The following is a 13,165-nucleotide window of genomic DNA, read 5'->3' as shown; positions in this document are numbered from 1 at the left end:
ATGACAGGAGATGGGGAAAACATCCTTTGAGGCAGATAGGGAGGGATATGGGAAAAGGCAAAAGGAAAAGCTCTCTCTATTTAAGGGTCTCTGAATCAACAAATTGAGTGGGAAGGCTGTCACAAGACCTCCAGAGCAAATGCCTGAACTTCGCATGAGGAAAGCTGAGCTATGGAGCTCCCTGCCACCAGGAAAATACCATGGCAAACCATTCAGCAATTTCGAGAGATGGATTAGATATCAGTAGAAAGTGATGTCAGGAACTGCCACCGGTTCTGCCAAACTCCACCTGTCACCATTTTGTGACTAGTGGGCCTCTGTAATACTCAGTTGTCTTAACTGAACCTGGGGGTAGAAATGGGCTGGGGGAAGCTGCCCTAGGGAGAGGGGGGTTGGGGGGACCATTCAAAGCCACTGCCCAAAGTCAACGGCACACATACCCACAGCCTTTCTATCAGAATTGACAGGTGGAAGGGCTCCAATTTTGGGCTTGGCTGACAGGGCCAAACAAAAGTTCTAGACCCATCCATTGGTTGTGTGTGGCTGTGTCTCCAGTTTAGGGTGGGAGAGTAAGGAAAGGTTGAGGCATAAAGCTATTCTCTGCTACTCCTGGAAAACCAAGCAACATTACAGCTTTTAGCCAAAATTCTCTGTGTTTCAAAGTAATATTCTTAAATGAGCATAGCGCAAAAGCTCCTGGATGTTTAGTCAGCAAAGGTTTGTGGGCCTCGTTTATCAGTCTTGATGCACCTTTTCATGCCGATTTCCTTTTGCTTTTCAGTAAGATTTTATTTACCAAAATCCAGCCCTCTGATGTCATACAATCAAATAAAAAAGAGGCATGTAAGCATTTTAAAGGAAATATGCAAGGGAATATCCATCCTTTCTCTGCCCTTGAACCCCATCATGTCTTGTTAGAGATATATATTTATATCTGCAGACAGAGATATGCAATACTTTTTAATTATTAGAGTAAAAGCAAACATTAAATTCACTTTTGCAATAGGCGTGAGATGAAACTGAGCCCTCTGATCCTTCCTAGTTATTTACTCTGCTTTTAAATAATTAATCTGAGGGATGTTTATATGTTAAGAAATTACATGGCAACACTCAATGGGCAAAAGGCCAAAGACTGCAAATCTGCCAGTTCTGCCACTTTGAGCAATAAATCACTTATTCTAAAGTCTACTAAACGGATTCACCAGCTTCCAGGGATCCTTCCATTTCTGGTACAAGATTTATTTCTTCGCTGAATTATTGTAAATAATATTACTGACCCTTAAAATAAAAATTTTAATGAACGGCACTTACCAGAGCAAAACATGGAACACGAAAGTATTTTGTTACTCTGCAAACTGATTAAAATTAGCCTTGTTAATTGCAACAACCTCTTTCCTAAACTTTGGAACTTTACATTTTTGTTATTGTCTTACTATGTATTTTGTGATCTGATTTTGTATTTTTGCGTTGCGAACTGCCCTGTGATCTTTGGATGATAGGCGGTATACAAATTTAATAAATAATAGCAACAATAACTTTTTATAGACAAAGCAGGTATTTTTGCAAGACGTTTGCTCCTTGACCAATGAGCTAAGTGTGTGTGGCTTCTCAGCTATCAGCTGCAAATCAATTAATATACAAGTATGCACAGAAGGACAATAAAAACATGCATCTACTACATGTTTATTTTATGTAAACATTTTTACACAAAATATACATTTATTATTATTATTATTGCTTTTCGTTTTGATTTAAGAATGACATGTGAGAAAATTCTGGCACTTTCCCCATTATTTGTGCAACAGAAAATTCCAGGGACAACCTTTAACAGGGTCAGTTCCCTTGTACTGTAGTTTGTTAAGGGTTGCTGGGAATTTTAACCGGGGGGGGGGGGGTTAACTACACTGTGCAGAAATCTTTGAGGGGAAAACTGTGCTCCCAAAGTGCTTTGAAAGTACAATGCGTACACCAGCTCACAGTGGGAACAGTGGGCTTTTCCTGATCTAAGATGTACCTGGACTTATGTTCCACCTGTACATTTGTAAACAAAATCTACCATTGGAAAATGCCATAAGCCTCAAGCGTCCTCCTTCCAAAAGAAACTAAACCCAGGAGAGTGATGTGCCCTTAGAACTTCTGCTTGTGCAGTGAAGTGGGTGACCACAACGGCAATCTCTTCACTGTGTATGGCCGCTACAAGATATAGCCTCGTTTTCTCGGGTTTTCTTTAATGATGGGCCAGTTTAGGGAAAATATCATGGTCCCTTAAAGAGCCTAAATCCTTCCTAATTTGCTTACTGCTTTGCAACTCTTGCAAATTGATTTGCATTTATATAAATTTGCATATGTGTCCGTGTGTGTATAAATGTGTGTGTATGTGCATGTATACATATCATGCCATATAATGGCACAAGGAATCATGACATATATTTCATAGTGTACTGTACTGTTATGTAAGGGGTTTAATTAATAGAGATGCTAACATGATTTAAGGCAGCAGCAGGTCAGGGGTAGACCAGTGGCGGAGCTTCAAGCTCCATCGGGGGCGGAGAGCAGGCGGGGGCATGGCTGGCCACCCACAGGGGCGTGACGCCCAGCACGAGGGGGGGCAGCCATGATGGCACCCCACCGGGATCGTGCTGCTAGGGGCGATGCACTCCGCCCGCACCCCTGTTCCTCCGCCAGTGGGGTAGACATCCAGGTCTTGAGACTCTTGCTAGGCCACATCGTTCCATATCCTTCTAAAGTATGTGAAATGTGAACTTGAACTGTGATAATGCTTATTGCTTGCCTGGATGGAGATGGAGGGGGGGTTGAGTGTGTGGGGGTGTGTGTGTGTGTAGGTAGGTAGGTAGAAAGCTCTAACAATTCTCTTGTTTTTGTAGTAATCCCAGAGTTTGTGGGTAGACAATTTTGTCCATGTTTCGTTTTGGTTAGTGCACCTTGTTCATTCCTATTTGCTTTTTATTTGTTTGCATAAAGGTAAAGGCAAAGGGACCCCTGACCGTTAAGTCCAGTCGTGGACGACTCTGGGATTGCAGCGCTCATCTCGCTTCACTGGCAGAGGGAGTCGGCGTTTGTCTGCAGACAGCTTCCGGGTCATGTGGCCAGAATGACTAAGCCGCTTCTGGCGAACCAGAGCAGTGCACGGAAACACCGTTTACCTTCCTGCCGGAGCGGTACCTATTTATCTACTTGCACTTCGTGCTTTCAAACTGCTAGGTTGGCAGGAGCAGGGACCAAGCAACGGGAGCAGGGATTTGAACCACTAACCTTCTGATTGGCAAGCCCTAGGCTCTGTGGTTCAGACTACAGAACCACCCACATCCCATATTTTTTTGCATAAACCACACCCAAAAAAAATCAGCAGAAGCCCTCACCCATGGCCTCTACAAGGGCTTAATTTGCCTCACAGTTCGCCATGAAATCTATAGGCAGCACAGCTACACAAATATACTATTTATGTAAGCACACATTAGTGGACAGTGGATTTGCTCCTTTGTGTAACTTATGTCAAACTTTCGCTGACCCTGGAATATCTTTGCCAGCTGGCAGATGTTTTACTAACTTTGCTAACAGTGGGGTTCCTTGTTGTTTATTTTAATGTCAAACCTTATTTGATTTTAGATGAACTGTTGACTTTAAAGGTTAGTGGCTCTACCTTATCCAAATGTCACAGACTGATTTCTCAATGCCCAATATATTAGGCCTACTCAAGCCTACATGCATCTGTGTGAGAAGGGGTGTCTCAGCTCCCCATGACCAATGGTAAGGAATACTGAAGGGACCTGTACACAGAAGCACCTGCATGCAGGTGGGAAGACCTACATTGCAATATACAAAACCTGCCATCTCCCATTCCCCTCCTCTCCCCCAAATTTAGATGCTTTCTCATGGATATTGCTCACCTCTTGGATGAGATCATGGAAGCAGGATCAGGAAAGCCCAGAGCTGCTCCATTCTTTCTAAGCCCCTGCTTCAAAATAAAATCATATAGAGACTCATCCATACTTTTGCTTGTCCCACCGCTCCGCACACGCTCCGAGGAAACCCAGTCTTTAACTGTGGAATCAGAGCAAACATCAACTTAGTTTTTTCCAGATTGATGTCTGCTATAATTTAGTGCTAAGGAACGGGTTTTCCGAAGGGAAAGCAGTGGGGAAAAGGCAAAACTGCTCAGGCAGTGGAAAACCACTCAGACCTGCACTTTCCAGGGACAGGACAAGCAAAGTGGGGGAAAGCCCTAGATCTCTGCTGTTGGCCTATGCAATCCAGGCCAGTGTGTGCCAGGTGCATAAGGCAGGTGCACTGCTACTCACTGATGGAATTCCATGGCGTCCTTTTTCCTTGCTAAGCTTCTGCTGCAGTTACATTCTTGTTGGGAACTGCAGGGATAGTTCAAGACATGGGGCTGCTTGCTTTGCTTCCATAGAAAACTCCCTTGCTCCAAGTGGCAGCTTGCTCTGCTTGGGCCATTGGGCCAGCTCCTTTGCATACACAGACTCACTATCAGAAGGCATGGCGATGGCCACTCATTGCACACTTTTAAATCAAGTGTTGACTTGCCAATAGCTATTAGCTGTAGTGGCAAAACCTCCATGGGAAGAAGCAGTAAATAATTGAATACTGTTTGATGGGGAATAAGAATGCCTATTGCCTTCAGGCTGTTTCTAGGCTTTTCTGGAGAAATTTGATTGGTCACTGCAAAAAAAAAAAAAAAACGAAACCTGAACTAGGTGAACCTTTAGTCTGATCCAGCAGGTCTTTTGGTTTTGTGATTATATCACACAGTTTAAGATGTCTATGTCTGTTTGGAGCCATACTCTTGAATACAAGCTCCCCGTATACTACTTTCCTTTAAAAAATGTGCGAATTATTTTCCATATTTACAGCAATGACATGGATAAAGGAATGCTTTAACAGAAAGGCTTACATTATGCAGCAATGAATCTTCCAGCATGTGTGTTTGTGTGATAAAGAGGAAGAGAGATCCAAAGTAAATTTATTGATCTACGTTTCTTTTGAAAACTTTGGGTCAATTCACCATCCCAGTCAATCTGTTTAAAAGAGCAAAGTCAGCAATCCTACCCTATGTGTCAAGGCTGGCATACCAACCAATTATAAGATATTTATTGGAGTGCTTTGGTGACCCTTGAACTCCCTCAGAAAGTTATTCAAAGCATTCTGACGCTGTTTCTTGCAACAGAATAAAAATTAATAACCACTCTCTCCTGTGCAGAAAATCAATCGGAAGGTAAGTCCGTACCAAAATACAAGACAAAGCACAGAAAACAGCAAATTCAAAAACCCACTTGGCTTCATCCGGGGTGGGGGACGGGAAAGCAAAGGAGGAGAGGAAAACTGAAGAGGGAGAGCGCCACACAACAGGGGTCGCCGATGTGGTGCCCAATGCCACAGCGGCACCTCACTGCCAAACGAAGAAAGATTTAAGAACTTGTTCCTTATCTATTTTTTGAGGGCAGGGCCTAGGTTTGAGGAGGCCCCAGGCAAACACACTTTGCTTGGGTTGCCTCCTCTTTTTGGTAGGCTCTGGCAGCCTCACCTGGCAACGATGGCTGTAGAAGGCATAGCTGTCAACCTTCCCTTTTTTTGCGGGTCAAACATCTGCTTTGCATGCAGAAGGTTCCAGGTTCAATCCCCGGCATCTCCAGGTAGAACTGACAAAAGATTCCTAGCCTGAAACCCTGGAGGGCTGCTGCCAATCAGTGAGCAAGATGTTCCAGTAGGTTTGCATAAGGGAGCTGCCTATGTTCCCAGTGGGGCTGATAGCAGCTGCACTGGCTGGATGAGATCGGTCATTTTAATTTCTAAGCACAGCCATGCTGTATCAAGGGCACTGATGTACAAAAGTGGATTGTGAGAGCCCTTGTGGTGGCAAATAGCAAGGCTGGAAGGACAAACAGCCACCTTCTGCTACTCAGTGGTCTGAAAATCTCACTGCCTTTTCTATGTTTCAGTGCATGCCTGATAGCCACTGCTCTTGTTTAAACAACTATATGGACTGCCTAATATTATTATGTATGTTTAAATTAGGATAGAATCATAAGTGCTGATTCTCATCCAACCCCCTGCAACAGCAGGAATATGCAGCTGTACCATATGGGGAATGAACCTGCAACCTTGGCATTGCCAACATCAACTGTGAGGCTTTCATTTTCTCTAATTGAAATTTCCTTTTTCTTTTTGGACACTGGTGGGAATGAAAATGGAAGCGGTGCTGCTGTTGCTGCTGCTGAGATCTGCTACTCAAGACTGCAGCCTCCTACACAGCCAAGCAAGGCAAAGCTACAGGCAACTGAATCAGAATGTAATAAGAACCTGCTGGGTCAGGCCAGTGGTTCATCTGTTCTCACAGTGGCCAAGAAGAAGCAGGATCCAAGCACAAGCGCACTCTCCCCTCCTGTGGTTTCCAGCATAGCTTTATCCTCCCTGAATTTGTCTGAACCTCTTTTAAAGGTTACCGCTGCCTCCTGTGGCAGTGAGTTCCATAGGTTAACTATGCTCTGTGTGAAGAAATACTTTCTTTCATCTGTCCAGAATCTTCCGCTTCATTGGATGCCCACAAATTCTAGCGTTATGAAACAAGGAAAAATGCATCCGGGTCAAATGTCATATGGACTTTGGTCCTCAGCAATTAAATTACACAATCTCTGGTTGAATATACAGCCACAGGACAGACACGGACTGGCCCCCAGGCACAGACTGGCCCCCAAACTGCAGGCCTCTTAAATGGCTTTTGAAAGCAGCTGCTCTGGTGGTACAGAGAGTGTGTGTCATTCAAAACAAAACAAAAAAGGGGGGAGAGAACTGCAGTTTTAAAAAGTGCTTTCCAACATGCTTCTCTGGATTAGGCTAGACAGCTTGCTTTCTTATTTGATGACAGCATCTTGATGCCCTTAACAGCTGCCTGAGAAACAGAAGCTGAACAGGTGCAGCTCTTTGCATTACTGTTATCACTACTCCTGGAAAGGCTGCAGCTGTTCAATTTCTGTCCATCACTCAGGAATTAGAAGTGTGGAGTCTCTGTTGGGGACACACACACACAACACTACTATGAATCGAGGCTTTTCATTTCTAGATCACCTCTTTAAATGTAGCTCAAGGTTCACATTGAGCCAAAACTGACTGTGCAAGGATGCCAGAGAAAGTTTCTAAGTACCTGTAGTGCAGTATGCAGACAATTTCAGCTTTGAAGCATGGAAAGCTTGGAGGAAATGAGCAAAGAACAGTTTTTCTCTCTGTCTTGTAACACTAGAGATCAGAATCATCCAGGGAAGCTGAGTGTTGGAAGGTTTAGGACAATAAAAGGAAGCAGTTCTTCACGCAGCACATAGTTAAACTGTGGAACTTGCAGTGACTGTCACCAACTTGGAAGGCTTTAAAACAAATCTGGGGACAATAAGGCTATCAATAGCTACTAGCCATGATGCTAGGCCTAGCCTCTGCACTGGAAGGCAGTAACGCTTCTGAAAACTGGTTGCCGAAAACCACAGGAGAGAAGAGTGCTCTTGTGCTGGGGTCCTCCTTGAGGGTTTCCCACAGGTATCTGGTCTGCCACAAGTATTGGAGGAGAGGTGGCCATTGTCCTGATCTAGCAGAACTGTTGTCATGTTCTGATATACAGTAGTACCTTGGGACGCGGGTGGCGCTGTGGGTAAAACCTCAGTGCCTAGGATTTGCCGATCGTATGGTCGGCAGTTCGAATCCCCGTAGCGGGGTGAGCTCCCATCTTTCGGTCCCAGCTCCTGCCCACCTAGCAGTTCGAAAGCACTCTTAAGTGCAAGTAGATAAATAGGTACCGCTTTATAGCGGGAAGGTAAACGGTGTTTCCGTGTGCTGCGCTGGTGCTGGCTCGCCAGAGCAGCTTCGTCACACTGGCCACGTGACCCGGAAGTGTCTCCGGACAGCGCTGGCCCCCGGCCTCTTAAGCGAGATGGGCGCGCAACCCCAGAGTCGGTCACAACTGGCCCGTACGGGCAGGGGATACCTTTACCTTTACCTTTAGTACCTTGGGTTACATATGCTTCAGGTTACAGACTCCGCTAACCCAGAAATAGTACCTCGGGTTAAGAACTTTGCTTCAGGATGAGAACAGAAATCGTGCTCCGGCGGTGCGGCGGCAGCGGGAGGCCCCATTAGCTAAAGTGGTGCTTCAGGTTAAGAACAGTTTCAGGTTAAGAACGGACCTCCGGAACGAATTAAGTACTTAACCCGAAGTACCACTGTACACACATTGGTTAGGGGAGGGGTTGTCAGAAAAGTACAAATACTGTAGTGATAAAAGTATCTGATTAACTCAGTTGGGGGAGAAATCTAACAAGATTTTTAGTATGGTAATACTTGTTTAGGACCAATTGAATCTTTGGATGAAAGACCTCGGAAGTCGAACAGAATCCGTTCCGGAAGTCCGTTCGACTTCCAAAATGTGGCTTCTGATTGGCTGCAGGAAACTCTGTCGGACATTTGGCTTCCAAAAGAACGTTCGAAAACGGAAACACTGACTTCCGGTTTTCAATTGTTTGGGAGCTGAAACATACGAGTTCCGGGGTGTTCTGGGGTGTATATAAATTTAATAAATAATAAAACTGACTTGCAAGGCCAAGCTAACTGTCAAGTTCACCAGCACATCTTCAGGCTGGACATGTCAAGCAAATTATGGGGTGTGGTGGGGTTGAGAAAAAGCTACTGCTGGATAGCCGTTGTTTGAAGAATTAGAGGTGTTAAAATAGTGAGGTATTATTTGTTAATGTGTAACAGATCTCGGGCAGTCAGTAAAGTTGTGTGAAGAACTGGCAATATGTGTTCCACTTGACTAATCCGTAGCCATTAAATTCCAGGAAAGAAGATCTATGCAAACATTTATCAGATCCTGTAAACCTGTGGGAAGCGATCTTTCAAAGTGTTGATATCAGGACAAATCCCAGTTATTTGGACTGGAGATAAGGAACAGAAGGCTTTGAGGAAAAGGAAAAGGGTTGCTAAAAGGCTGATTTTAAACAGAAAGGAGGAGGAGGAGGAGCCCATTCCGGAGGGATATAGCTGGATGTTAGGACTTTTTTATGAATTTGCAATATCCTCAATTCTGTGCCACCCAAGGTACTTCCAGATTATCTTGTCTGTTGGAGATTTCATCCTGATCCGCTTCCAGAGGCTAAATAACTGTCCCATCAAAGCAAGTGTTTCTCCAAACTTTCCTGGGAAGTGGGTTTGTTGTGCAGGGCACACCAAGCAACTATAATTGCACAACATGAATTTGCTGGGACGTGACTGAATCCGACCTGGAATACTGATAGTCTAGAAGAGCCCCCAAAGAGGAGGAAAGTGAACAAGCAGAGGCTGCCTCACAGGTGTGTCTCATTTGCTCACTTGGGCCACACACCTGGGCCTTGCTCTTCCTTCTGCACAACCCCAAGAAAGATGGTGAGCAAACAGATAGAGAGCCCTATGGAACACCCATTCATCCGGTGTCAAGGAAATAAAACAGCAATTATAAACACGCACTACACCTAAAAGGTGAAATTGACTGGGAAAATGAGAAACCAGGAAGAGAAGAATTTTAAGAAGGAATGGGAAAAAATTTATAATGTATTTAAGAGAGCACCGTAAACAACTAAAAACTTTGGCAGGATTTGAGTAATGCTTGTAATGTACGAAAAACTATTGCAAAAACGGATTCTTTTTCTTAAAAAAATAGAGAAAATAAGGGAAGCAGTTGGAAAAAAAGATTGATAATGGTAACCATGGAAGGGTGGAGAGAAGTCAAAGGATTCAGGGAATCCTAAATGATGATGTGGACAATTTGTTTGAATTTAAATACACACACACACACATAGAGAGAGAGAGAGAGAGAGAGAGAGAGAGAGAGAGAGAGAGAGAGAGGGAGAGGGAGAGATTGACTTTTAAACTGATCTTTCATAAACATTGTTAAGTGTGTGTGTATGTATATTTATTCAGGGCCGGATTTAGGTTTGATGAGGCCCTAAGCTACTGAAAGCAATGGGGCCCTTTATACATCCAGCTGTTCTTTGTCAACAACTAATTGTCGCTGTTTTTTGTGTTGAATATATGCTATATGGTAATTTATGGACCTAATAGGTATCTAAAGCCATTTGCACATAACAAATAGGAGCCTACACAACACAAAATACTGTTGCTGTATGTAGGTTTTATTTTATTTGTTTTTTTATTTTGGAAATGTACATCCAGGTTTTTGTTTTGTTTTTTAATTTTTTGGGGGCCCCCAAGAGAGTGGGGCCCTAAGCTATAGCTTGTTTAGCTTATACGTAAATCCGGCACTGTTATAATAACGGAGACACTAATTACCTTTGTCCCTTGATAGAAGTCGTCTTTCGACTGCGTGCCCATGAAGGGGAACTGCAGGTGCGTGTGAGGATCAATCCCGCCGGGCAGAACCAGTTTGTTGGAGGCATCTATCACCTGGACGCCTGCTAGGGATGGCGGCTGCAGATGCGACCCCACCGCTTTGATTTTCCCATCCTCCACGTACACATCTGCAACTTGCGAACAGTCCGCGTTCACAACTCGGCCGCCTCGGATCCAAATCTTCTGCATGGTCTTCTCCCGCTTCTGTGCGTAAAGTTTCTGGGAAGGGCGCTCCGCGTTTGCAAAGCAGTGGCAGCAGTTGCAGCAGCACTTTTAAAGTTTCCTCCCTCTGCCGGCAGACATTCCATGCAGTCACGTATAACTTTCCCTGCCGGGGGCTGAGAGACTTTAACCCTTTGTTCCCTATTCCTTTTGTGAGAGTGAGAATTACTATCGCCCTTCCTCTCCCTGCACCTAATTACTTCCCCACTAGCCTTTTTCTTGTAACAAGGGTGGGTGGGGCGCTGCTTTTCCACGAGGAAGTTTGTATGTGCTGCTCAGCGTTACAGCTGTGTTTAGAATGAGGGTTTTGGAAGCAGTTTGTGTGAAATTAAAATAAGTAAGACTGTATTTCAAAATGGCTGGTACAGCTTTCCCCCAAGCAGCCACTTTCTTACTCTTTATTCTGTGCCATTCTGAAAACTCGAATTGGGAGTATTTTGCCCAATTCCACGGGGACTATAGACACATCCGCCTCCGTCCCTGTCTTCTTTTTAAATCTCTGCTATCTGACGGGGCTAAAGGAACAATGTAAAATAAATAAATTGAGTTTACACATTGCGGGGTTGTGCGTTGTCCAATTAGCTTCTTATGCCTTACTTTAAAAAGGGATCGAACCTGGTTAAAGCGGCGTTTCAGGATAGTGAAAGGAAGCAAAACGGAAATTTTACAATTACCCGGGAGTAAATGTAAATGCAAGCCGGAGGGGCTTACTTTTGAGTAAATAGCCTAAGGCTTATGCAGCGCTGGAAATGCCTTAAGAGTTCAACTGCATCTAGTGGGAATAGCAGCTCCAGTCCTAAGTAGAGTTACTGCATTCAGAACATTCGTTGCTATCTTTGAAAGCAGGGCAAACTAAATGTAAAAATGTCAATGCAGATTTAAAGGTACCAGGTAAATTTATTGAAGGATCTGGGCGTCAGTCGCAGTTTCCAAAAATAATTATCTCACATTCCACCTTATGGAGGTCACCTTTTTTAAAAAAATGTTTTTAGAACTGAGCTGTATAAAATTCAGTGGCAGTATGCAGCCCTATCTTGTGCATCTCCAATCTGAAGCAAATCTCGAATTAAATCAGCTCTACTTCCCAGTAAAGAGCACTTATATGTGGGATTTCAGGCTTGTGTTGTGTTCCTAATCACATTTACTTGGAAGCAGACATGCCAGTAGAGTGGTACCTTGGTTTGCAACCATTTTGGATTACAACCACATCAAACCCTGAAGTGTGTGTGTCCCTTTTTTTGGATTACCACCCATTTTTTTTATTACAACCCATTTTTTTTTGGAGGCCCCATTGGTGAAAGTGCGTCTTGGATTACAACCTGTTTTGGTTTACAACCGGACCTCCGGAACAGATTATAGTTGTAAACCAAGGTATCACTGTATGGCAGAACCTTAGTGTAGAGAAGTCCAAGGCCCCAGTCAGAAAAACGAGCCAGAAGGCCTCTGTATACAGCAGAACTATCTCACTACATTTTGAAGTAAATATACATTACCATCTAAAGACAGAACTTCCATTTTAGACCAGCATCTGAAATTCCCTAACTGCACCACTGCCAAGGAGTTTCACCACCAGTGGAACTAAGTACTTAGTAAACATGTTTAGAATTCCACTATTAATGTGTGTACCTAAATGAATGCTTAGCACCTCAAATTTCTAGCTTTCCTTTTCACATAGAAACTGGCCATAAAAATAAAGGGCTTCTTAGCAAGAGTGTAACTGGTCACACACAGAGCTTCAAGGCACAGTAGGTATTTAGCATGTCTCTGTACCCCAGTTGTTACAGCTGCAGAGAGTAGCTCATATGTGGTGGAATTGTAGGCCAGGTGCTTAAATGTAGAGATTATGACCCTATGGAGTCCCAGAGCTTCTGTACTCTTGCTGGGCTTACAGCATGGCAGCAATCTCTCCCTCCCCCATTTTTAGGGGAATGACAGAAACCAGGGCTCTACACTATCACATTAAGTATTGTTTTCATGAAGGAATAGAGGGGGTGATCATGCAAATATAGAACCAACCCCTTCGTACATGTGAACCAGGTTATCAATTTCAAAAACTCTGTTTGCAAGCTATAATTACAAGTTTGTCCTATTATGCTGTGAAGCGCCATACAACAGATTGCTACAAGCTTGGGAAATCTGATGTGACCTTTATCTGCTGAGCACTATGACATTTTTTTCTGTTTAATTTACAGCAAAATAATTTCTGTTTTTCCCTACTTGGGAATTACTACTTTGGCCGCTGCTGCTTCTGCTGTTAGCAAATTGTTTTTTCCCTTCTGTGACTGCAAATTTTTCATGCTCAGCAAATATTGTTCTGGGTGCTACTGTAAAGTCTATATTGTGTGCAAAGGCATAGAGCTTGTGTACAAAGTGAATGATTTGGACACTATGTCCATTCTTGGTATGGTATAATGATAACTGCAGCAGCCCTCTTTTTATACCATGTTTTCTATTTATGTATTTTTATTTTTATTTTTAAAAACTACAAAAATAGAAAACTAATATACCTTCAGGTTTCTCTTTACAAAGTACCTCAATA

General features: G+C 43.6%; 1 protein-coding gene across 1 annotated transcript in view; it reads right to left on the bottom strand.

Annotated features, from left to right (window-relative positions):
- The window catches only part of DPYS (dihydropyrimidinase), a 45,568-nt gene extending 34,865 nt beyond the window's left edge, over window positions 1–10,703 (bottom strand). The window contains exon 1 of the mRNA XM_081918872.1: window positions 10,345–10,703. Within this exon, the coding sequence (XP_081774998.1) occupies window positions 10,345–10,593 (249 nt within the window). The 5' untranslated portion in view covers window positions 10,594–10,703. The remainder of the gene's footprint in view (window positions 1–10,344) is intronic.
- Window positions 10,704–13,165: the final 2,462 nt, after the last annotated feature.

This window comes from Podarcis melisellensis, assembly GCF_964234715.1.
Source record: "Podarcis melisellensis genome assembly, chromosome: 7".
In the NCBI taxonomy this organism is placed as follows: Eukaryota; Metazoa; Chordata; class Lepidosauria; order Squamata; family Lacertidae; genus Podarcis; species Podarcis melisellensis.
This window is presented reverse-complemented; position numbering and strand designations above follow the sequence as displayed.